The sequence below is a fragment of the Trachemys scripta genome, chromosome 1 (assembly GCF_013100865.1).
Source record: "Trachemys scripta elegans isolate TJP31775 chromosome 1, CAS_Tse_1.0, whole genome shotgun sequence".
NCBI classification, from domain to species: domain Eukaryota; kingdom Metazoa; phylum Chordata; order Testudines; family Emydidae; genus Trachemys; species Trachemys scripta.
This window is the reverse complement of record NC_048298.1, coordinates 214,091,344-214,118,529: the sequence shown is the minus strand read 5'-3', so window position 1 is coordinate 214,118,529 and position 27,186 is coordinate 214,091,344. Positions and strand designations below refer to the sequence as shown.

The 27,186-nt window shown below is 42.3% G+C and overlaps 1 protein-coding gene across 5 annotated transcripts in view; it reads right to left on the bottom strand.

The window, feature by feature from the left end:
* GEMIN8 (gem nuclear organelle associated protein 8) overlaps positions 1–19,780 on the bottom strand; it is a 41,415-nt gene extending 21,635 nt beyond the window's left edge. The window contains exons 1-4 of one of the 5 annotated variants that reach the window (XM_034756738.1): positions 19,141–19,283; positions 8,241–8,277; positions 5,223–5,371; positions 4,924–5,126 (exon numbers count right to left, since the gene is read on the bottom strand). In XM_034756738.1, coding sequence (XP_034612629.1) covers positions 4,924–5,126; positions 5,223–5,371; positions 8,241–8,243 — 355 coding nt within the window. In that variant the 5' untranslated portion in view covers positions 8,244–8,277; positions 19,141–19,283. Of the gene's footprint in view, positions 1–4,923; positions 5,372–5,905; positions 6,067–8,240; positions 8,278–19,140; positions 19,284–19,750 lie in introns of those variants that run through there. The other 4 variants (XM_034756729.1, XM_034756720.1, XM_034756711.1 and 1 more) reach the window with 4 other exon arrangements.
* Positions 19,781–27,186: the final 7,406 nt, after the last annotated feature.

Below are 27,186 nucleotides of genomic sequence, written 5' to 3'. Positions count from 1 at the left end.
AGATAATGTGATCACTTTTATCTGCCTTGTCTACTTTTCCTTGAGGATCAATACAGCTTCAAGGATGAAAGATAGAACAAGATCGTGTCATGACAGAGTTCAGCTTCATGAACCCTCTATAAATTTCATTTGGCTTAAAAACAGTACTCAGGAAAATCAATAGCTCTATCTAATTAAACACAGCAGCACCGTATCTTTCACTGTCCACAGGGACTAAACTGAGCTCACTACTACTTGTTTACAGCACCCAGTAGAGAACATAATATTTCACCCTCCCCCTGCTTAGCTACTTTCCTTTTTGAAGCAACTCCAACAGAATGTATAAAAACCTATTTTATTTATTTATTTATTGGTCAGAAGCAGAGTTATTTCTGAACGTGCAGATAGTGTATTTTGTGAATTAATAATAAAAGTTTGCACTTAAAAAGCATCTTTCATCTGAGGCTGTGGGGGCAATTTATAAATACATAGTACTTTATTAATTTAGCTGCAATATTTCTATGAAGCAGGTAAGCATTTTCTGCACTTTACAGAGGAGGAAACTGAGGCACACAGACGAGCCTGATTCTGCTTTCACTTTCCCCATGGTAAATCAAGAATAACTTCACTAAACTGAATGGAATTACACCTGCCAAAACTAGTGTGACAGCACAATCAGGACCTCAGTGTCTCACTAAGGTGTCCCAATAAGTCTGTGCTACAGCCAGGAATAGAAGCCCTGGCGTCCCAACTCAGAGCTCTGAGCCTTTTAATAGGCCTCCCTCTTATAACTGAGGCACAGAGATATTAAATAACTTACCCAAGGTCACACAGCAAAGTCTGTGGCAGAGCCAATAACTGAACCCAGATCTCCTGAGTATCAGGTCTTTGCCTTAATCATGACAATCCTCAAATACCCACCATGAATTAAAAAAATTAACAGGAAAACATTCTGCATTTCTAAATTGTCTTAGTTGTAGTTCTCGAAGTGTTTTCTCTCTCTTCAGATTAAAATTTTCAGCAGTGGACAGAGGCCTGTCTCTGACACAGCAGAACTCCTCACATGAGTACAGGCTGCACATTGGGTGCTAAGCTGAGCTTCTGTATGTTGCTTATATGTTATTTTCCTTGAGCAGTGTATTACACAGACTCACAGAAACATAGGGCTGGAAGTTAAGTTTTTCCTAATGTCCAACCTAAACTGCCCTTGTTGCTATGTAAGCCCATTGCTTCTTGTTCTATCCTCAGACATTAAGGAGAACAATTTTTCTCTCTCCGCTTGTAACAACCTTTTATGTACCTGAAATCTGTTATGTCCCCTCTCAGTCTTTTCTTATCCAGACTAAACAAACAGATTTTTTTCAATCTTCCCTCATAGGTCATGTTTTCTAGACCTTTAATCATTTTTGTTGCTCTTCTCTGGATTTTCTCAATTTGTCCACATCTTTTCTGAAATGTTGCGCCCAGAACCGGACACAATACTGCAGTTGAGGCCTAATCGGCACAGAATAGAGTGGAAGAATTACTTCTCGTGTCTTGCTTACAACAGTCCTGCTAATACATCTGGGAATGATGTTTGCTTTATTTTGCAACAGTGTAACACCTTGACTCATATTTAGCTTGTGATCCCCACTATGACCCCCATATCACTTTCTGCAGTACTCCTTCCAATTTTGTATGTGTGCAACTGATTGTTCTTTCCTAAGTGGAGTAGTTTGCATTTGTACTCATTGAATTTCATCCTATTTACTTCAGACCATTTCTCCAGTTTGTCCAGATCATTTCAATTTTAATCCTATCATCCAAAGCACTTGCAACCCCTCACAGCTTGGTATCATCCGCAAACTTTGTAAGTGTACTCTCTGTGCCATTATCTAAATCATTGACGAAGATATTGAACAGAACTGGATCCAGAACTGATCCCAGAGGGACCCCACTTGTTATGCCCTTCCAGCTTGACTGTGAACCACTGATAACTACTCTCTGAAATGGTTTTCCAACTAGTTATGCACCCACTTTATAGTAGCTCCATCTCTGTATTTCCCTAGTTCGTTTATGAGAAGGTCATGTGAGACAGTATCAGAAGTCTTACTAAAAGCAAGATATACCACATCTACTGCTTCCCTCCTTATCCACAAGGTTTGTTACCCTGGAGAACAATTGATCACTGTCCTCTTTATAACAACCCTTAACATATTTGAAGACTATTATCAGGTACCCTCCTCAGTTTTGTTTTCTCAAAACTAATCATGCCCAGTTTTTTGAAACTTTTCCTCATAGGTTGTATTTCTCATTTTTCTGGCTCTCTTCCAGACTCTATCCAATTTGTCCAGGTTTCCTAAAGTATGGTGCCCAGAACTGGACACAGTACTCTGCTGAGGCCTCACCAGTGCCAAACAGAGCAGCACATTTACCTCCTGTGCCTTATATACGACACTCCTGTTAATAATAATAGCCCTTTTTCGCAACTGCATCACACTATTGACTCATATTCAATTTGTGATCCAATATAATCCACAAATTCTTTTCAGCAGTACTACTAGCCAGTTATTCCCCATTTTGTAGCTGTCCATTTGATTTTGCTTTCTTAAATGTAGTACACTTTGCATTTGTCTTTATTGAATTTCATCTTGTTGATTTCAGACCAATTCTCTAATTTGTCAAAGTTCTTTTGAATTCTAATACTGTCCTTCAAAGTGTTTCAGCCCCTCCCAGTTTGGCATCATCCACGAATTTTATAAGCATACTCACTCCATTATCCAAGTCATTAATGAAAATATGTAATAGTACTGAACCCAGGTCTGACCCCTACAGAACCCCACTAGATACACCCTCCCAGTTTGACAGTGTACCACTAATATCTCCTCTTTGAGTACAGTCTTTCAGCCAGTTGTGCACCCACCTCAGTCATTTCATTTAGATTTACATTTTCCTAATTTGCTTATGAGAATGTCATGATTGTGTCAAAAGCCTTACTAAAATCAAGATTAAGCCCTTTACTTACTTACACATCTACTGCTTCCCCCCCTACCCCCATCCACTAGGCCAGTAACCCTGTCAAAGAAGGAAATTAGATTGGCTTGGCACGCTTTGTTCTTCACAAATCCATGCTGGCTATTGATTGTTTAATAATTTGTTCCTGAATCTTTCCAGGTACTGAAGTTAGACTGACTGGTATATAACTCCCCAGGTCCTCTTTGTTTCACTTTTTAAAAATAGGTACTATGTTTCCCCTCCTCCAGTCCTCTAGGAGCTTACCCGTCCTTAATAGTTTTGAGACTGCTTCAGCTAGTTCCTTAAGTATCCTAGGATAAATGTTATCAGGCCCTGCCAACTTGAAAACATCTAACTTACATAAACATTCTTTAACCTCCTCTTTGCCTAATGTAGATTGCGTTCCTTCCCCCTTGTTGTTAATGTGAATTGTGTTGAGTATTTTGTCACTAATAATCTTTTTAGTGAACACTGAAGTAAAATAGGCATTAAACACCTCACTCTTCTTGATGTCATCAGTTATTAGCTCACTTTCCCTGGCTAAGTAGAGGACCTACACTTTCCTTTGTCTTTCTCTTGCTCCAAATATCTTTAAAGAACCGCTTCTTATTGCCATTTATATTCCTTGCTAGGTATAACTCATTGATTTTGCTATTGATTGAATGTGTACATTTAAGCCTGTGTGTTTCAGCATTCCAGATATTCTCAACTTTAAGGATTTAAACAGCAGAATGTAATTTACAAAAAATTCCTACTTGCTTGATTAGATTTTTTTTTAAATTATTTCCTTCCTCTCTCCCTCCTTAATGCCCAGAGAAAGGATAGCATAATTACAATGAAAGCTCATTCTATTAAGCATTTATGCTGAATATTTCCCATGCAAATAACATGGGGAAAATTATTTTTTTCACATTGTTTCCTCAAAACAGATTGTAAACTTGCCTGTAAAGTTTATTTGTCTATGCAATACATTATAAATCAGGACAAGAAGACACTTTGTTTTCTTTAAAGGATTTCACAGAGATAAAGATGACTTGGATATCTCCAAGGACTGAGACTTGCAAAAAGTCCCCTACTGATTTTTTTGGCTAATATCCCCCCTTCTATTTTCCCAGAGCTGGGCTTGAGGCTTTGAATGTGAAAGAAAAAAATATTTCCTGCACAACACTGAAGGGTACCGAGGGGGAAGAGAGGTCTTGGAATTTTTACTGTTGGGTGAGCCAAAGAAAAATAAAGCAAATGGCTACTCCATCTTAAAAGAGTACATTGCAGCTTCCTTCAGCATTAAACAACATAGCTAGGAATTTCCTTTGGGCTGGACCTCTCAGGAATCTAAGATTTTACTAAATTTTTAACCTTAAGAAGCCCAGATTTTTGAGAATATTGATATCTTCTTTTTTTTAAACTCAACTGACTTAAGCTTTAGTTTAAAATGTGAGGATCAATTGATTCAGGATTTTGAAATGTTAGAAAAATATTTTTGTTTTTAAAGGAAGTATTGGTTGTCAATGCAAAAATTTTTCAGCACTTGGGTATTTGTAGGATAAACCAGAGCACAGTAGGGACAGAGTAATGGAAAGTTGGAAACAACTCAAAGGATCATTTTTATAGAAAAAAGTTTATAATTAAAATATGAGTATTACCTGTTCTGCTGAGGAAAAAGATGGAGATTTTCATAATCTACCTTAATGCTATAGATTCCTTAATTTCCCCCAGAATTGCTCTAAACAAATCATTTTCTCCTGAACAAATACATGCTCCTTCTACTCTCCAAAGCATTCATGCTCATTCTCTCTATGGAGAAAAACCACAAGTATTTTCACTGGTTCATTTACTTCTAGTGCTGATTATTCCTGTGTATTATATTGCAACACCCTAATGTTGAATTAAGAACATATTCATTACAGCCTGAAATTGAAAGTATATAATATAAACAATGCCTGAACTTACGTAACTCCTGCCTGTGCGCCTCTGTCTGTGCAAAATACTGGCGGAGCTCCTCTGTGATCTCCATGTTGCTCAGGTCACATTCTATCTCCTCTTCAGACTCAGAATCCTTCTCCATTTCAGAATCCCTGCCCATATCCTTGCTCACTCCAGAACTGCAATGGGCACCTGGGTATTGCTGGGGCCAGGAAGGGTATCGCGCTCTGCTGTTTGGAGCGTAAGTAGAATAGTTGTCAGCATCTGATGGGTTGCCTCCATCCCAATCTGAGTAACGGCTTGAAGGAAAGGTTTCAGATGGATACCATGACAGATGATAAAAGGACTCCATGGCTTTCCTGTAGGCATTTTTGTGCTTGTACATCCAATGCATGGCTTGATTGTAATGCTTCCAGTATCTTGCATATACTTGTTGATTATACCATGGCTGAGAGTCTTCATGCAGTGAGTCCTCCTGAAAAAAGTGGGAGCAGAGGAGAGAGACAGTGTTGAGGCAACTCCTAGAATTGAAAAGCTTTTTCATTCCAAATGCTTTACTTCCTATGATAACAAAAACCATGTATTTTGGAGAAAAAATGACAAGTGCTTGAAGCATGAACATACTATACATACAAAAACAGATCATGTTGCTCACGATACTAGTCACCAAGGAAGAAAGTAATGAGAATGACTGCACTAAAGCTTTCCCCCAAAGCTCTGTTATTACAGTGGAAGCCACTCCTGCGGGGCAAAATGTTGAAAGGTATTAATGCAAACCGAGCTGTGTGGCTATAAATACTGAGCACTTACAAATACAAATGAATTCAAGTGAATTGATATACTACATAGGTGAAAGATGAGCTGAATGAGAGTTGATTACTTCAAAGTGTGTGTGGGATAAGCCAAATACTACAAATACACAAGCTTCATGTTAACAGGCAGAGGGTAACGTGTCTGAAATTCCTCTATATTAAATAAAGACACCTATTTCATTTAGTAATGCATTTACCCCATCTCCTTGCCATAATCATTTCAGTGGTAGAGGTCAGATGGCAACTTAGTCACATCTCAATCAAACCTTAGTTAAGATCTCAATTAAACGCCACCCATGCTTAGCAAAGTGCTGTGCTGCTAGTAAATCTCACTTCTGTATTCATCAGCAGCTATAATCTGAAAAAAGGGTAATAAAGTTCATTGACTGAAGTAAACTAAAATATTTCTTTCCAGTTATAAAACGTAACAAGTTGTAAACAGCAACAACTGTTTTTTTAAAAATATTTGTTTGCTTGACAGTACAGTTTACCCCGGCTCTATTCTAGCCATATAACTCTATAAGAGTGCAGCAGACCCTATATAGTACAGTAAATTCTGTATAGAAAAAGATTGCAATAGGTTCCCCTCCCCTACTAATTGGGCTACACATGGATAGTGTTGGAGAAAGGTCAGGGATAATGGAAAGCTAAACCACTCTTGGGGTGGTGTTTGCCCACTGTCTGCCCTTGGAGTAGAGCTTCTGAGCAAGGGCTCTGGATGCATGGAAAGTGATGTTGGATTTAAAAACAAGTTGGTCTCACTTCATTCATTTGGATACCCATGATGCAACAACACGTGTCTGTCTTAAAACGGACAAAAGCCAAGAAATTTAGTGTAAAGTCTGATGTTCGTCCCATAATGCATCTCCTTGGTCTAGATATTGTGTGTGTCTCAGAGGAGGGAGAGTTTTACTTGATCTATTTTTTTTGCCACACATTTGGACTACTTTAGACTTAAATGTGGAAGGTCATCTTTTCTTTTTCAGGGATACTGTTAAGATGAAACATTATATTTTAAAGGTGCATTCCTTACCTGTATTATTAATACCCTAAATCACCAAGAATGATTTTTTAAAAAATAAATGAATTTGGTTTAGTAACACTTCATAGCTATAGTTTTACCACCCCTACCCAGAAACCAACCTCCCTTCCTGACTCCCCGTCTCCTCCCCCAAAAGGGGCTTAAAAACACTGATAACATAATTTTAAGGTTATGTTTAAGTAATTGCAAGAACAAAAAGTCTCAAGCTAATAAACTTTATTTTTCTTATTTCACTTAAACACTGGGTCAGGGACTGTGTCTCACCTGTTTATGCAAATCTATGGCATCATACAAGTGATTTTAAAAAACAGCCATCAAATTAATTTTTATGGAAATGCATAACAAAATGTGTGTCTTTTTGGCTAAGACTTTATGGGACAGTTGTACCTCATGCACTTTTATTGTGCTGGTGAAACTCCACTGACTTCAGGGGATTTATTTCCAATTTACGCTGGTGTAAGAGGAGAATCTGGCCCTGTTGCTAGGATGTATTTATTTATTTATAACTGTTATGAACTCCTAAAAACCAGGATATTTAATGTTTTTACTTTGCTTTCGTTAAATGAGAATGTCACCCTGACTCTAGTTCTTCAATGTATAGTCAAGACCAGAAAATTCTGTGGTAAAGTCTGAGAAGTTGCAACTCCCATTTCACAGAGTTAGTTCTGAAGCACTTTGTTTAATTTTTCCCACTGAAATAATTAAAAATCAAGTTTGGGAACATCAGTAGAGCAGTTAATACAGCTTAACAAAAAAGGAAAGTTTCATATATTCTATGTATTCCCCAAGATGACAACATATCTTTTTAAAATACAAAAAATATCTTCAGTTCTTTTTAACTAAAATGTTTCTAAAATGGGCCTTGGTGATGACCTCACTGAAAACTTTGGAATACAGCTGGCTGATTTGCCTATCTGACTAGCCCCAGTTGTTAATTTAGGGGGAAAGGAATACAAAGGGCCACTTCATGTAGACAGAATTGTGATTTTGGTGCTTATCCAAATACTTCTGTGTTTGGGAGGGGGAAAAAAAGTGACCCTAGAAAACCTCACTCTTTCACAGAATTTTAAAAATCCATCTGTTGAAAAAAAATTAAGGGGAAGTTTTAGATTGGGATGAAGAAGGAAAAGGAACACATTAAAGTCTAACTATGGAATATAGCTGTATGTCTGTGTTTTTTCAGCTGCTGTGTAAATGGAAATACAGAGGAGTTTTCTCAACCATATAAAAGCTATAAATCTAAGAAGAGTGATCAGCAGATTTCTCTGTTATTTTCCTGTCATATGTCTCTTGTCTCTTCTCTGAAGAGACCAATCAAACAATACTTTTAATAAATGAATTTTACTTTGAATGCAATTTAACTAATTTAAAATACAATTCTTTTAAATATGTGCTGACGGTTCAATACAATTTGCTTGTATATGCAGTTAACATACAAAGTATGCATTGCCCATACTCTCAGATACACAGTGTAAGTAAAGAATGCTTACCATCACCTGTGGAGTTTTCTCCAACGATCAACGTAAACTAGAAAAGAAAATAATGTTTTTTTAATTTATAAAAAGATAGTTAAAAACACAGAAAGCATCTCTAGTGAACCCTAGTAGCTACAGACAAGAGTCAAGTCAACAGATGAGGGATTTTGAGTAATCAGAGAATACTTGAAACCTCTTATTCATTTATTCTAATTAGTTTTAGTAAGGAACTTTTAAATATTGGCGATTATTAATATTGAAGGCTCAAGAAGATCAAAGGGCACCCCACTCCCCACAGCCTAGAATGCACGAAGATATAAATAAACTTGGTCTCATTACCCTTTTTTTTTAATCCTCCACACAATAGTGGCTTCCTCTACTTCTAGGTATCTTCAAAATTAATGACATTAAGGAATGACCTTAAATGAGAAACACTTGACTTTATCCTCAGCAGTGTTTGCGGAAGGAATCCTATACAATATTTTATTTTAAGCATTTTTAAAACCATTTGGATTTCACTCAGGTAGTAAGGTTTTTGTTTATTTTTAATCCTATGTTGTAATTGTTTGTATAACCATCTCCTCTTCTCCCACCTTTATGCTTCCCTGATTGCAACACTGCTTCACCTAAAGGAAGCACAGACAAATTCAGGTGATGATCAAATACTTGAATGGGGGAGAGGAGGAGAGGTTAAGTACAGAAGTGGAAACTGGAAAGGACCAGATCATAAAAAGATCTGCAGTTACAACCTGCAGTTTAAAATTACTAACGCCTAGCACATACATTGCACTTTTAATCTTCAAAGTTATTTACCAACACGAACCACTTAAGAGAATTTTGAAAAATACCCTGACTATTGGACAGCTATTTTACTATACCAAGATTTTAAAAGAGCAAACCACCCATTCCACATAGTGTCATCACCCAGAAACTCTCATTTGAAGGGACACCAGGGGCAGCAGAGGGGAATGATACAAAGATTAACCCCCCACCACCATTTTAAAAAAATGATTGCGCGCCAAAGAATCCACTAACCGACACTCTCAAGCTACTCCAAGTAGTGGGTCAATTATACTTTCACTTACACTGATGTAAAACAGGAGTAACTCCACTGACTTCTTTGGGGTTATCCCAGATTACACCAGCATAACTGAGTAGAATTCTTCCCACTGGGGCTGCCCAGGGTGTCAGTTGGAGCAGCATTTGGCCTCCTATTTATGACTTTATTGATCAAGCAGCAACTTTTTGTCTCTTTAAGACAGCAATGCTGAGCGAAGAGATTTGAATGCAGTCCATCCTGACATCACCAAAGAAATGCAAATCATGAAGCTACCACAAGTCAGCACAAAGGCCGAACTGTCACCCTTTGTATAGTGGAGACAGAGCCCAAATATGCAAACTCTCACTCACCAACCCTTCTGCAAACAGTCCTTACATACATGAGTAGTCCCAACACAGTCAATGGGCCTACTCGTGTGAGTAAAGGTTAGCAGAATCAGGTTCAAAAATGTCAAAGAGACTGAATTGATTGTCTTCCTTTCCACCTGCCAAGAGAGGCAGGAAAAAAAAAAAAAGAGCAGAGGTCACTAATGAAACATTGCAGAGACTTGCAGCATAACTAGCCTACAGATATATAAAAGACCTGGGTGCTGCCCCTTTCGGTTAATCTCAAACACACAGTTTTCCATGCTATCATCTTTTTAAAAGTTGTGTTTCGTGTGTGTGTGTGTAGTTTTCGTTTCTTTCATGTGCACATCTGGGTACTGTCAAGGTCACTGGAATAAATATAAAGGGCTCTTTCTCACATTTAAAATGTAAACTCTATTGTAGCTGCCTCTCTCATTTTCTGCCTGTAGTTTAGAAAAATTACGTACATTAGAATTCTGTGTCTGCCTATGACTTTTTCATACCAAAACATTCTCTGAACTGCCTTAAAGATAAACAAAAATCAGGTTCACAGCCTAACATAAAGAGACTTTGTTTTTAATACCATAAGTGACTAAAAATACACACCATATTCAGAAAGACATACAGAGAGCTTTTTGAGGGGTGAAAACGCCCTAGTAAATCCATTAAAATGTAATAGTTTACTGAACATGAAATAAACATACACTTTAGCAAACAGAAACAATTTAATTTGCATAAATTATTTACGAACTCTTATAGAAATATAACACCTAACATAGGAAAGTCCTGATACTGGGTACCACCACAATACAAACAACAAAGAAATAATAAGAAATCAAAAAGCAAAATGGCTCTTCAAAAGTAAATTCAATAGGTTATCAAAATCACACAAGAAGCAAAAAATAAATAAAATCATTCTGGCTCTACTTTTTTCAATTCCTAAAAATTAAAATACGGAGGTTGCTACACAATCCGAAAGTAGTCTAATGTCCCTGGGAACACCACTTAACTTTTGAATGAAGAAAATTACTAAAAGGTCTGAATCACCACTGTAAAATTACCAAGGAAATATATTAGCCTAGGCAAAAAAAATCTACTTGTCTGCACTTACCATAATGGTGATGAAAAAATTTACTTCTTCATACAAAAATTACTATCCCCAAGCAATTGGATGGGGAGAATTTTGCAATACTGGCATTAAAGGTAAGGCCTGATCTTGCAAACACTTACACATGTGCTTAACTTTACTATGGTGAATAGTCCAATCAATGGGACTACTCATGGTAGTAAAATTAAGGCCCCAATCTTGCCAAATGATCTGTGCTGGCAAACCCTGGTGCCCATGTGGAGTGTCACTGAATGTGGCTCATTGCAGGGATGGGGGGGTTGCTGGCAGAGACCATCTGGCAGGATTGGAGCCTAAAGTAAAAGATTTTAAGGCTGCAGGCAGCAACAATAAAATGCATGGACAAAGAATACTTTGGTTCCTTTATGTGTATTAAAATGTTCTGTTGCTTGGAGGGCTTTGGCACAGAAAGTTCCCACCCCACCCCTTTTGTTATCACAGCCACATAATTATCGGTTTGTATTACCACAGCGTCTAGGAGTCCCAGTCATGGATAAGGACCCCATTGTGCTAGGCACTGTACACAGGACAAACAGTCCATTTCTGATACATTGTATTATCTCCTTTCCTAACCTTTCAAATCATAAAATAATTCCCCATTTATATTAAATACTGATGTATTGCAATTCATCAAAACATGCCCATCTACTTATAAACTTGAAGTGGGCAAGCAGTAGTGAGAAGAAAGCTATAAGTGAGTACGGGTCTGATCCCACAAAGCGTTGTACATCACTCAGTCTCACTGAAGTTAAGTTGAGGATTGGATCCTGGAATGCTGTATTTTGAAAATGTGATGATACATTGTACATCATGAGAGTACAGCCCCCTGGTGGAGTATTGTACACAGTTTTGGTAGCCACACTTGAAATATATTGCACAGCTTGAAAAGGCCTACAAACAGTCGACAAAAGTATTAGTGTTCAGTCTGGCAAGACCTGAAGAAACAGGACTGTTTAGCCAAAATAAATAAATAAAAATAAATTGAGGGGATTTTCAGTTATTCAAAATTATGAAGAGCATAGCAAGAGCTAGTCAGTCACTTCTTTTCACACTGTTGCACAGTAATAGAACATAGAACATGATATGATTAAGAGATGGAGAAATTGGAACAAATTAAAATACTTCTTCACAAATCCCACAGTCAATCTGTGGAATTTACTGTCAAAGAAAGTCACTGAAGTCAATAAAATTAGAGAGGACTGGAGAATCTTATCAACATTAATTTTTGTAGCTCTGCAAAATAAGACAACTATTGAATAAGTCATCACAACTTTTATTTCAGGGAATACATCAATCACTTGTGTGGGTCAGGAATGATTCCCCCCCACACTTTTTTCACAGCCGGATAAAGGAACAGATGGACCAATGACTTGAACCAATATTGAAATTGTTGTAAGTGTTTTGTACATATTTCAAGAACTCGGTGAGAACAAAATGCCATGTTGTAGCACCAACAGTTTATATTTTTCAAATTATCATTTTACCTTTCTAGTGCTAGAAAGTCTGGGGGCAGGAGGATGTTTAAATAAAATCCATTCAGCCATTTCTGTCACTCACCTACCGATTAATTACCACTGTGCATCGCTACCTATGTTAATTTTAATATCAACATGGCCCAGTTATAATTCTTGTAGAAATGTAGATGTGCAACACAGACCCAATTAATTGCACCAATATATCCTTTTAACAAAAACTCCTGTAGACTACATTCCTGTTTGTGAATATCGGCAAATATTAAAGATGTTCTCTGGTTGACTTTTGAGACACAGGGTATGTCTACACTACGAAATTAGGTCGAATTTATAGAAGCCGGTTTTATAGATATCGGTTTTATACAGTCGATTGTGTGTGTCCCCACATAAAATGCTCTAAGTGCATGAAGCCGGCGGACCGCATCCACAGTACTGAGGCTAGCGTCGACTTCCGGAGTGTTGCACTGTGGGTTACTATCCCACAGTACCCGCAGTCTCCGCCGGCCATTGGAATTCTGGGTTGAGATCCCAATGCCTGATGATGCAAAACAGTGTCGTGGGGGGTTCTGGGTACATGCCGTCAGGCCCCTCCACCTCCGTCAGAGCAACAGCAGACAATTGATTCGCGCCTTTTTACCTGTGCAGACAACATACCACGGCAAGCATGGAGCCCACTCAGCTCAGCTCACCGTCACCATATGTGATCTGGGTGCCGGCAGACATGGTACTGTATTGCTACACAGCAGCAGCCCCTTGCCTTTTGGCAGTAGATGGTGTATTACGACTGGTATCCATTGTCGTCGTACTCCAGTTCAATCATAGGCACCTGGGCAGACATACTTTGTGTCCTGGAGACTCAGTCCTGCCAGCAGTCCTATTGAACTGTCATGACGATGATGGCTAGCAGTCGTAGTACAATATCTTCTGCCAAGCACCCAGAAGATGCCGAGGGCTATCAGTCATGCTGCACCGTCTGCTACCAGCTTAAGATGCAAAAGATAGATGGACCAGATTTGTTCTGTATTCATTTGCTTCCCCCTCCCTCCGTGAAATCAACGGCCTGCTAAACCCAGGGTTTTGCATTCAATCTTTGGGGGGGCCATTCTGTGTGACAGCTGTTTGTGTTTCTCCCTGATGCACAGCCACCTTTCTTGATTTTAATTCCCTGTACCTGTACGCCATGTCGTCAGTTGCCCCTCCCTCCCTCCGTCAGTTTCGCGCCTTTTTTCAGACCAGACGCCATAGCACTGGGATCATGGAGCCCGCTCAGATCACCGCGGCAATTATGAGCACTATGAACACCACACAGATTGTCCTGGAGTATATGCAGACCCAGGACATGCCAAAGCAAAACCAGGACCAGCCGATGAGGCGATTGCAGCGCAGCGACGAGAGTGATGAGGAAATTGACATGGACACAGACCTCACACAAGGTATGGGCCCCAGCAATGTGCAAATCATGGTGTTACTGGGGCAGGTTCATGCTGTGGAATGCCAATTCTGGGCCTGGGAAACAAGCACAGACTGGTGGGACTGCATCGTGTTGCAGGTCAGGGACGATTCCCAGTGGCTGCGAAACTTTCGCATGCATAAGGGCACTTTCATGGAACTTTGTGACTTGCTTTCCCCTGCCCTGAAGCGCCAGAATACCAGGATGAGAGCAGCCCTCACAGTTGAGAAGCGAGCGGCGATAGCCCTGTGGAAGCTTGCAACGCCAGACAGCTACCGGTCAGTCGGGAATCAATTTGGAGTGGGCAAATCTACTGTGGGGGCTGCTGTGATCCAAGTTGCCAGGGCAATCAAAGACCTGCTGATATCAAGGGTAGTGACTCTGGGAAACGTGCAGGCCATAGCGGATGGCTTTGCTGCAATGGGATTCCCAAACTGTGGTGGGGTGATAGACGGAACCCATATCTCTATCTTGTCATCGGAGCACCAAGCCACCGAGTACATAAACCGCAAGGGGTACTTTTCAATGCTGCTGCAAGCCCTGGTGGATCACAAGGGACATTTCACCAACATCAACGTGGGCTGGCCGGGAAAGGTACATGAGGCTCGCGTCTTCAGGCACTCTGGTCTGTTTCGAAAGCTGGAGGAAGGGACTTTCTTCCCGGACCAGAAAATAACCGTTGGGGATGTTGAAATGCCTATCGTGATCCTTGGAGACCCAGCCTACCCCTTAATGCCATGGCTCATGAAGCCGTACACAGGCAGCCTGGACAGTAGTCAGGACCTGTTCAACTACAGGCTGAGCAAGTGCCGAATGGTGATGGAATGTGCATTTGGATGTTTAAAAGCACGCTGGTGCAGCTTACTGACTCGCTCAGACCTCAGCGAAAAGAATATCCCCATTGTTATTGCTGCTTGCTGTGCGCTCCACAATATCTGTGAGAGTAAGGGGGAGACATTTATGGCGGTGTGGGAGGTTGAGGCAAATCGCCTGGCCGCTGATTACGCGCAGCCAGACACCAGAGTGGTTAGAAGAATACAGCAGGGTGCGGTGCGCATCAGAGAAGCTTTGAAAACGAGTTTTGTGACTGGCCAGGCTATGGTGTGAAACTTCTGTTTGTTTCTCCTTGATGAACCCTCTGCCCCCCGCACCCGGTTCACTCTACTTCCCTGTAAACCAACCACCCCACCCTCCCCTCCCCCCTTCGAGCACCGCTTGCAGAGGCAATAAAGTCATTATTACTTCACATTCATGCATTCTTTATTAATTCATCACACAACTGGGGGATAATTGCCAAGGTAGCCCGAGAGGGGTGGGGGAGGAGGGAAGGAAAAGGACACACTGCAGTTTAAAACTTTAACTCTTATTGAAGGCCAGCTTTCCGATGCTTGGGCAATCATCTGGGGTGGAGTGACTGGGTGGCCGGAGGCCCCCCCCACCGTGTTCTTGGGCATCTGGGTGAGGAGGCAATGGGACTTGGGGAGGAGGGCTGTTGGTTACACAGGGGCTGTAGCGGCGGTCTCTGCTCCTGCTGCCTTTCCTGCAGCTCAACCGTATGCTGGAGCATATCAGTTTGATGCTCCAGCAGCCGGAGCATCGACTCTTGCCTTCTGTCTGCAAGCTGACACCACCTATCATCTTCAGCCCGCCACTTGCTCTGTTCATCCCGCGATTCAGCATGCCACCTCTCCTCTCGTTCATATTGTGCTTTTTTGTACTCTGACATTGACTGCCTCCACGCATTCTGCTGTGCTCTTTCAGCGTGGGAGGACATCTGGAGCTCCGTGAACATATCATCCCGAGTCTGCCGTTTTCTCCTTCTAATCTTTGCTAGCCTATGCGAAGGAGAAACATTTGCAGCTGGTGGAGGACAAGGGAGAGGTGGTTAAAAAAAGACTCATTTTAGAGAACAATGGGTACACTCTTTCACGTTAAATTTTGCTGTTCACATTACACAGCACATGTGCTTTCGTTACAAGGTCGCATTTTTCCCCTTATATTGAGGGCCTGCCAGTTTGGTGTGAGAGATCACTCATGCGGTGCCAGGCAACAGAATTTGGCTTGCAGGCAGCCATGGTAAGCCACAGTCTTTTGGCTTTTTTAACCCTCATAACATGTGGGAATGGTTTCAAACAGTAGCGCCCTCATTTCCCATACCAAGGACCCATTGGGTTGGCCAGTTAAAATGAGTTTGCAATGTAAAAGGAGGGGCTGGGGTTTTCGGGTTAACATGCAGCACAAACCCAACTACCCCCTCCCCCCGCACACACACCCAATTCTCTGGGATGATCCCTTAACCACTCCCCCCCCCCAACCGCGTGGCTAACAGCAGGGAACATTTCTGTTCAGCCAGGCAGGAACAGGCACCTCTGAATGCCCCCTTAATAAAATCACCCCATTTCAACCAGGTGACCATGAATGATATCACTCTCCTGAGGATAACAAAGAGAGATAAGGAATGGATGTTGTCTGCATGCCAGCAAACACCGGGACCATACGCTGCCATGCTTTGTTATGCAAAGATTCCAGACTACGTGCTACTGGCCTGGCATGGTAAAGTGTCCTACCATGGTGGACGGGATAAGGCAGCCCTCCCCAGAAACCTTTTGCAAAGGCTTTGGGAGTACATGAAGGAGAGCTTTCTGGAGATGTCCTTGGAGGATTTCCGCTCCATCCCCATACACGTTAACAGACTTTTCCAGTAGCTGTACTGGCCACGATTGCCAGGGCAAATTAATCATTAATCATTAAACACGCTTGCTTTTAAACCACGTGTGATATTTACAAAGGTACACTCACCAGAGGTCCCTTGTGTGCCCTCAGGGTCTGGGAGCACGCCTTGGGTGAGTTCAGGGGTTACTGGTTCCAGGTCCAAGGTGATAAACATATCCTGGCTGTTGGGGAAACCGGTTTCTTCCTCGCTGTGAACTAACTTCATTGTCTTCATCATCATCTTCCGCGTACCCCGAACCCGCTTCCCTGTTGCGTGTTTCTCCATTGACGGAGTCAAAGCACATGGTTGGGGTAGTGGTGGCTGCACCCGCTAGCATGGCATGCAGCTCCGCGTAGAAGCAGCATGTTTGCGGCTCTGCCCCAGACCTTCCGTTTGCCTCTCTGGCTTTGTGGTAGGCTTGCCTTAGCTCCTTAATTTTCACGTGGCACTGCTTTGCGTCCCTGTTATGGCCTCTGTCCTTCATGGCTTGAGACCTTTTCTAATATTTTGCCATTTCGTTTACTGCTACGGTGTTCAGCTAGCACTGACTCATCTCCCCATATGGCGAGCAGATCCCGTACCTCTCGTTCTGTCCATGCTGGAGCTCTTTTGCGATCCTGGGACTCCATCACGGTTACCTGGGCTGATGAGCTGTGCGTGGTCACCTGTGCTCTCCACGCTGGGCAAACAGGAAATGAAATTCAAACGTTCGCGGGGCTTTTCCTGTCTACCCGGTCAGTGCATCTGAGTTGAGAGTGCTGTCCAGAGCGGTCACAATGAAGCACTGTGGGATAGCTCCCGGAGGCCAATAACGTCGAATTCCGTCCACACTACCCCAAATCCAACCCGCAAAGGCCGATTTTAGCGCTAATCCCCTCATCGGAGGTGGAGTAAAGAAACCGGTTTAAAGGGCCCTTTAAGTCGAAAGAAAGGGCTTCGTCGTGTGTACGTGTCCAGGCTTAATTCGATTTAACCCTGCTAAAGTCGACCTAAACTCTTAGTGTAGACCAGGCCTCAGTTAGGACTGGCTGTTATCCAGCCAGCATAGTTAGAGCGATACAGACCCATCTAATATGCATGCAGTTATACTGGTATAAAGGTGCTTATGCAGGTACAGCTTACTGCTGTAAGGAAACGGGAGTAAGTTATAATGGTATAGCTGTGCCCAGGCTAGAGACTGTACTCATTTAATTGTTTTGGTAGAAAATCAACCCCTTGCCTCACAAACACACACAGAAATAGTTAAATCAGTACAAAAACTTCATGCAGACCATGCAGTAGCATGTATAAAGTCACAGTTCACCAGGTCCCAAGAGCCTAAGGCCCTACTCCTATAACAGTGGTCTCCAAACTCTCTCCTCCCCCCCTCTCCCCCCAGAGACATGATCAGGGGGCTGGATGCGGGGCCAGTGCTGCAGCTGGGGCCTCAGCTGAGAGCGGGGAAGTGTTGGGAGCAGGGGCCATGGCAGGGAGTGGAGCTGTGGCCAGGAGTGCACATGCAGGTGGAGCGGGGCTGTGGCCAGGAGTGGGACTGGGTAACACTCTCCCCCCCTCCCCCATTGGGGCTGGCCCAGGCCCCATGTGCCCTCCCTGAATGTTTCTCCGTGCCCCCTGGAGGGGTGCCCCCACAGTTTAGGGACATCTGTCCTATATGCATCTGAGAATACAGGGTGTTGCTTTGAAATCCAGGATACCTGGTGCATTTGAGTGGCTTATAGGGCAAATGTTTGGATTTGGAAAAACTGAAAGGTCAATTTGTACTACATTAAAAAAAACAACACCACCTGTAATAATGAACAATAAATTATCACAGGTATGCCTTATTTTGGGTCTTTGTCCTACCTTGGGGCATTGGCAGGTCAGTGGTAGGAAGTAGTGTGCAAGTGAGAAGGAAATGGGTAGTCTTTTAGAGTTTAAGCTCTTTGGAGCAAGGCCTGTCTTCTATTGTGTGTTTGCGTACATTGCCTAGCACCGGAGGGCAAGGATAAGCATTCATATCGTGCTGCCCCTCAGTACCCGGCTCTGGCCAGGGAAGCTAATGATCCAACCAGCAGACCAAATTCGATGAGGAATCCTGGTTACGTGCCACCAACTACTAGCAGTTTTAAGCTTACTAAGTATGGCTGTTTGGTGTATTAAACGATCTTTTTTGTTCTATGTTTGCACAGCACCTAACACAGCAAGGCCCTGGTATATGACTAGTGCTCCTAAAGTGCTACGGTAATAAAAATAATTGCAGAACAATGGTGGGGCAGCCACCTTGCGACTGGGAGCCCAGCATGGAGGCCGCTGTTATCATTTGGGGGTGAGAATGGGTTCTCTTTCTTCCTCACCCAAACACCCCTTGCTTAGGGGTCCTTCCCCCCCTCACTTCACACAGGGGTGGGTGGTCTCCCCCCGCTATCGCTTCACCCCAGTTCACAGGATGGTTTGGGGGAGGGGGTGTCCCCCCCATTCACAAGCTGAGTTCCCAGGCGGTAGGGGAGGGAAGGGGGGAAGAGAGGGATTTCTCTGTTTTCTTCCCACGGCCTCACCACCCCGGGGCGGGTCCGGGGGATCCCCTCTTGCCGGCGGCTCAGGTACATGGGCTGCCACGGCTGGGAACTGGGAACTCTCCCCCCCACCCGCCTCAGGTGTCTGGATCCTCGCCCTGGGGCCAGCCCCCCTTTCCCCACGGGGGCTTTCACCCGGGCCCCGGGGGGCTCCCCAGCCCGCACCCCACGTGGAGCGGGGCCCGCGGCACGTACTGTGGGTCCGCGCGGGCAGCACCAGCGCCGAGGCCCGCTCGTCCTTCCTTCCGCCGCGGCGGGAAGCGGGGCCCGGGGGCGGTGTTCGCCGGCTCCCGATCCCCTGGGCTGCGGCGCCCCCTGGTGGAGCAGAGCGGGCGCCGCAACCAGCGTCCTCCGTCCCACGCGCCGGCCCGGGGGCGAGCGCCGCCCTCCCCGCCTGGCCTGCGCCGCTCTGCTGCGTAACACCGGCCCGCCCGGCGCCTGTGCGGGGCGCGCCCTGAGAGACGCCCTCAGGGGAAAGCGGGCGCGGAGGGCTTTTCTGCGTGGGGGCGAAAGACACCAGGCAGGCGGCCTCCCCCAGTGACTGCACCAGCCCCTGTTTGTAGCAGCCAGGAGATCGGGGCACCCCCCTAACCCCCGCGGAAGAGGAGCCCGCCAGCCTGACCCCCTTTGCAGGAGGCAGATGTCCAGTGGGCGGTGCTGGTGCTTTCCAGCTCCGGTGGTGTGGGACGGAACAAGCCCCAGAGAGGCGCTGGGCTCCTCACAACGCTGGGACCCCCTCTCTCCCAGTCAGAGAGAGGAGCTGGAAGGCCTCACCCCAACACCAAGGGTTATAACTCACCCATACCCAGTTTGTGCTGGGTGCTTGAAATGTATTCAGATTGGGGCCTCTCGGTTTCTCCTGGCTGGTGCTGCTGAATACTCTTCCTAGCAACTTTACCATAGATGATAGGCTGGGAGTTTTGAAGGAGCCTAAAAGTATTAGACAACCAAATCTCATTGGCATTCAGAGGGATTTGGGCACAAGGCTCCTGTAGGCTCCTTTGAAAGCTGCAATCTACATCTGTATTCAGAGTTTGTGGTGTCAGTATGTTTGTAACAAACATTTGTTTTCTTCCCATAACAGCTGAAACTACTTCAAGTGAAAATCTGCACACAGGGTTAACTACAGAGCTGCTGATAATGCCTCCATACGACAACCAATGTGCATTGGAAATATTTGCTTATTGACTAATCCTGGATGGCTTTATATAGTTTAACAACAAGCTATTTGATGATTATTATTCTTTAAGAGAGGCAAAATATTTTCATGGCTGTCTTTTGCTTACATACAAACATTTCATGCTTTGATCAGAAAACATTCCCTTAGTCTGAATTAGACATTAAGGCCCAGATCCTCAAAAGTAAGGCTCCAAACTTCCACTGATTTCCAAGGAAGTTAGGAGTCTAAATACCTTTTTTGGATCTAGGCCTAACTCAGTTTAGCTTGTTGCTAGTAATGCATCCTTTGTAGGACTTATCTCTGTTCGCTGCTTGCATCTATATATATGTTTGTGGTTAGCTCATGAAAGGAACATTGAATAACCTCATTTAATTTAACGTGTATTTAGGAATGTGCTGATGTCAAGACATATTTACAGTTAAAAAACAAAAATAATCAAGATAGTTGCTTTATTTCACTGTTCATGTTTTAATAGATTTATTATTAGTAGTATTATATTTAATACTGTTTTATATCAGAACCCTGGTAATGTACCTGACTGAGGGAAATTGTTTCAGTTTTAATATAGGAGTTGTAATTGTCAGCTACTAACATCTAGCACAAACCATAGGTAGTATATAATTTATAGTCTTCTTAGCAGCATAAATTACTTTTGAAGTTACCTGCATATAGATTATAGCATCCAGATTTGGAAATTTCACTCCCAGCTATAGCAGAAGCTTTACAAACATCTCTTAATCGGTTGTCACCAGAATAAAGCTCTTAATTTGATTAAATTTAAGCACCTGCTTAAATGCTTTCTGAAATAGAGATGTGTTTAAAGTTAAGCCCGCACTAAGTACCTTGCTGAATTATTGTCTAAGCGATCACATTAATGCTTACTGGACATCATAGGGAATGGTATGTGATTAATTTCTCCTGCTTTATCAGCATCAGCAATTTCCTTGGGTAAGAAGATTTTTACATGAAATGTAGAGCAGATGCTGGGGAGAATAAGAAGGGTTTCTTTTCAATATAAATTGTGATCACAGAAAGTGGTAAGAAATATGGTTGATCTCCAAAATAAAATGAATATCTGTTCAGGTAATAGTTGAACAGGTGTGTGGGAGGGGATACATGCTTCCATAATTGATGTTTTATTACCACCAGGAAGCTTTGGATCTGAAATGTTGACTTAAGGAGCTGATTTTATTACCCACAAAGTGAAGCAATGGATACTTTAAACAAGAGAATTTTGATTTCTGTAGTGATTTTATAGAATATCAGGGTTGGAAGGGACCTCAGGGGGTCATCTAGTCCAACCCCCTGCTCAAAGCAGGGCCAATCCCCAGACAGATTTTTACCCCAGTTCCCTAAATAGCCCCCTCAAAGATTGAACTCACCACCCTGGGTTTAGCATGCCAATGCTCAAACCACTGAGCTATCCCTCCCCCAAACATTACAGGAATAACAGCCACTTACTAAAAATGCAACCGATCATACACTAGAAATGCAATGATGAAGGGGAAAAAACATCATTTGTCCAGTACTTGTACAGTGGCTAACACAACCTAGTCTAGTTCCATGACTAGGGTTCCTAGGTGCTATTATTATTATTGTTTTATTATTTATTATTTTATTTTATTTGCAGAATAATACTATTCTTGAATTTTGCAAATATAAACAAGAAATTACTTAAAAAAATATTCTGGGTGGGATTTTCAGAGTGCTCAACATTGTTCTAGCTTTGCTCTGTTTTTTGATCTCCCAAAGTTGGGACTGCTTGGGTCTGCCTTCACAGAGAATTTTGGATAAAATTCTGGAGTTCTGGGCCCTGATTCTGCAAACACACAAATGCTTTAAAACATGTGAGTAGTTCTGCTAAATTCAAGTGTCTGTCAGTAGACAAATGCAGTAACAGAGGTCATCTTCTCAAAGTGAGAAGCTGTCTGTTGGAGAATGTTAAAACTTAAGTGTTCTCTTTACACATATTTTTGCACAAATGTAGCATTGCCATTTGGCCACAAGGTAAGCAGTCCCATCTTGACTAATCTCTTGGTACTCTTCTGCCTGCATAGTTATACCGGGTTTTTACTCTGTGACTAGATACTAGGTTGACCTGTGTTTTCTTTCTTAGTTAGAAGCTAAAGGTTTTTTTTGTATGTGTTTATTTCAGAGACTCTAATTTACTTCATTAACAAATAATGGAGCAGCCTTTTCTACTCAGTGCTGAATGTCCACACTCCTTTATGCTCTCTGCCAAACCTCACTTTGTTTGCGCCTCTCTCATTTTAAGTAAAAAGGCTCTCTGTAACAGAGTGGCCTGCTCCTTTAAGGGCTAGAAGGTCTTGGGCCAGTCAGCCCTGTTGAGTTAGTCTACTTCAGTGGTTCTCAAACTATTGTACTGGTGACCCCTTTCACATAGCAAGCCTCTGAGTGTGACCCCTCCTTATAAATTAAAAACACTTGTTTATATATTAAACACCATTATAAATGCTGGAGGCAAAGTGTGGTTTGGGGTGGAGGCTGACAGCTCATGACCCCCCATGTAATAACCTTGTGACCCCCTGAAGGGTCCTGACCCCAATTTGAGAACCCCTAGTCTACTCAATTCCACTGGTGCAGGGTGTGGGACTTAAAAGGAGGAAGAGGAGTTTCCTGAGCAAGACTGCTAGAATCCTCTACAGGTAAGCCAGCCTGCCTCTCTCTCTCTCTCCAGGGAATTCTGGCTTGGTTGGAGGGCCAAGTCACCTCTAGGGTGGCAGTGGGCCAAAGATTGTTGTAGGGAAACTGAGGTAAAAATGCTGCAATGCCAGGTCTTGCTGTGAGGGGGCGCACTGAGATGGTGAGCCTCACAACACTCGTATGTTTCTTTTTCTATAAACACACACTCTGGTGGAATTAAAAAACAAAACAAAAAATAAATCTCTTGGTTTAGACTCAGCAGAATGACTCTATGGCCTTGGCTACACTTGCGAGTTGCAGCGCTGTAAAGCCGCCCCCAGCGCTGTAACTCCCTGTCCACACTGGCAAGGCATTTGCAGCTCTGTATCTCCTTGGTTGCAGTGCTGCATGTACTCCACCTCTCTGAGAGGAATAGCAAGTGCAGCGCTGCCACTGCAGTGCTGCGGCGCCACTGTGGCCACCCAATGCGCTGTGAATGGCCTCCAGAATTATTCGGCAGTATCCCACAATGCCTGAGGGTGAGTCAGTGTATTGTGGCTTGGATCCCCATTGACGTGGTGGCAGACTCCCGCCACCCTTAGGGCCCTGGGCTGGGACGCAGTGGAGTGGGAAGGCCTGTGTCCCCCTGCCACCCAAGTGGTGGGTGACAGTCTCCCCTTCCCTCAGACTAGCTGAAGGAAAACCTGAGTTAACCAACTTTGTTTGCAACCCCACCTGAGTACAGGTTGGAACTGAGAGACTTTGTTTACTGGCCCACTCTGAACCAGAGTGGCTGACTCTAGGCTGACTGACTGCAGCTCCCCTGACTCTCTACTGCCCCACCCTGATCAAGGGCTTGGGCTAATCGACTGTTTGCAGCCCAGATGGAGTACAGGCCTGAGCCCGAGACTTTTTGCTGCCCTGCCCTGACCAGTGGCTGGGGCTCCGTAACTGTGTTTATTGTTTGGCCCTGATCGCAGGCCCGAGCTCACATCTCCTGTCGCCCCACTGATTCCCCAAGTCAGGCGACCCCCGGAGGCGTAGTTGGGCGGATTGGCTGCCCACAGACCTGGAGGGGGAGGAGCCACTCCCCCCAACGGACTACACGAGGTCATAGACTTTCACCAAGAAATTTCTGCATCAATCTCATAACTTCTGATAGAGCTACAGCATATAATTTAGAAAGATATCAAATCTAAGGCCTTTCTGTGATAGAGAATCCACAACATCCCTAAGTAAGTTGGTTATTTACCCTCATTGTTTAAAAAAAATTACACCTTATTTCTAATCTATTTTTTTCCCTCCTCTAGCTTCAGCTTCCAGCCATTGGATCTTGTTATGCCTTTGTCAGCTAATTAAAGAGCCCTCTACCATCAGAAATCTTCCCCTATAGATTGTGATCATGTCACCTCTTAATCTTTTGAATAAACTAAATAGACTGATCCTATTTAGTCTTTCATTATAAAGAAGGTTTCTCAGACCTCGAATCATTCTTGTAGCTCTTTTCTGAACCCTTTCCAAATTGTAAACATTCTTGTTAAAGTGTGAACATGAGAACTGGATGGTGTTCCAGCAGTGGTGTCACTAATGCCATATACAGTGCCAATAATACCTTTCTACTTCTACTTAATATTCTCCTGCTTATGTATCCAAGGATTGCATTTGCTTAGCCATCACATCACATCACACCACACTAGTCGCTTATGTTCAGTTGTTTATTCAGCATGACCCCCAATGTTTTCTGAGTCACTGCCTTACAAAATACAATCCCCCATCCTATATTCTTGGTTCCTAGGTGTATGCCATTGTATTTTGCTTGAGTGAAATACATGTTGTTCAAGAGAGTCCCAGGCTTACCATGCAACCCTGATCAATGCATGGAATTAACATGTCCTTATTATTTACCACTCCACCAATTTTTGTGTTATCTGCAAACTTTACTAGATTGATTTTATGTTTTCTTCCAGGTCATTGATAAAGATATTGAGTAGTGTTAGGCCAAAAACAGATCCCCGTGAGACCCAACTGGAAACACGGAGATAATGATGCTCCATTTAGAATGACTTTGAATTCCATAAGTTAGCCATTTAATATGTGCTGTATTGATTTTGTACAGTGCTAATTTTTTAATCAAAATGTCATGTGGTACTAAGCCTTATAGAAGTCTAAGTATATCATCATTAACCAAATTTCTAATCTCCTCAAAATATCAAGTTTATTTGACAAGACCTGTTTTCCATAAAACCATATTGATTGGCATTAATTAAGCTGCCATCATTGAATTCTTTACTGTTTGCATCTTTCATCAGCCTTTCCAAGATTTTGTCCAAGTTCCATATCAAACCGCAGCACTGGAACATAGCATTTAGATTTCATTTTAATATCCTTCCTCTCAGACAGCAGCAAGGTATTCTGCTGAAAAAATAGCAAAACAATTCTGTTTATTCTTAGTGTGCCTATCACTGTAGCACAGAAGAACTAAAAGAATATAGTTGCTGACTGAGTATGAACCACTATCACAGCTCCTCCTTACTTAGATTTTTCTGCAGAGCATTTTTGGAAGAAAATATATAGAAGAAGGAAAAGTGATACTGCCCATTTCATCATCTTTGTTAAAGGAAGATATGTATTTTGCATTATGCTTTAAAAGAGGTGAGATATAAACTCAGCCTGATCATTATAAGTACCGAGATCCCCCACTAAAACTGCCCTGCTCCTTTTAACAAATTTAGTTACCAATGACTTTCAGTGATGCTTAGGGCCCAGATCTAAATCAAGGAAGTTAGATGTCTAAATACTTCTTGAGGATCCTAAGGTTCTAAGTCACTTCTGAAAATAGGACTTGGGCTCCAAGGGTAAGTGCTTAAGTGAATTAGGCATCTAGCCCCCATTGAAAAGTCAAAGTGACATTTGTGAATCCTGTTTAGTTCCAGTTATAATGTAACCTAATGAAAAGACTGCCCCATTTTGGTAAACTTTAGCAGTAATAACATATTACCTTACATTTCTACAGTGTCTCCCACTCAAGTACAGGGATGTGATTTACAAAACATTAATTCAGTAAGCTTCACAGCATCCCTGTGCTGAAGGTCTCTTCCTCATTTACTGATTGGGGCCTGGGAGTAAATTACACAGAGCTTAAAGGTGATTAAAAAGTGCAAAGTGTTACAAAAAAAAAAAGTCTCAATGCTCTGGTATAATACACAATACTACATCTACATCAATAGGTGGCAGTATTGTAAGTACAAATGCATCAATTCTTTGGAACAGTAATAGTTGTGAATCTAAAATTTTGAATAGGTAAATCATCCGCTAACTAAAAATGACATGTGCAGCTAATAATAAAATGTTGTGTTCTGTACGATTTCTTGGAAAACAGAACCCCTATGTCATCTGAATTTTCAGAGCTAGAAACTCAATTCTCAAATTCCCATTCCTGAAGGTTTAGCACTGGGACATTTGGCACAACAGTCTATAATATAGATCAGAGTTTTCTGTACTTTATGCAGTATGTATGCATAATCAATATGATAATGATGCAGTTTAATTCTTGTCTTTGAATTTCTTTACCCCCTTGGGTTTGTCGGTTTTTTAGTTTGTCTTAATGTAGCTCTTTGAATGTTGTCATTTTTGGCATTCCTAGGAATTGTATCTAGTTTTTATAATTATAAATTATGGCTGATAATGTGATCCAGTCACATTTCTTTTAATTTTTTTCCTTGAATACAAAACAACCGAGTTATTTCAATGACAAAAGAAGCTTCAACAGTTATTTTTTATTTAGAAATCTCATTAAAAATGCCAAGTGTTTTAAATACATGAAGGTGATAGTGGATAGGTGAGGCAATTGCAGGAGGACTGTAGACTGTAAAGGCAAAGGATATGGACCAGATTCTGATACCTTTACTTTACATCTTACTCCATGAGTAGTGCTAATAACTTCAGTGGGACTACAAGTGAAGTAGAGTGCTATTTAAAATGAGTAAAGCATTTCAAGATCTGGCTCTATCTGAGCATGTTGGACCAAATTCCATGTGAGTTACTCCAGCAGTGAATTTGCCTCCCCCGCTTCTTTTAAGGCCCAATGATTCTTTGGGCCCAGCCTCAATGGGAGATTTCTTTTAACTTTCCGTTCCGTTCTCGAAATATTACTAAAAACAGAAATTCAAAGGCATGTAAATCATACACACAGATATGTTAAATATCTGCATTAATGAGCTAAAATCCACAAAAATAAATCAGAGTTAATGCTAAAATATAGCATTTAAATTGCATCCTAGCGCTGTAGGGCTTTTCAAACAGTTTGACCTGCAATAATAGAGAATATACAGTAACATAGCATAAGCATTAGTACTTTGGCATAGCAGGGCATATTACGGATGGGACTGACTTCCCTAAGAGAATTTTCTGTCTTTAGC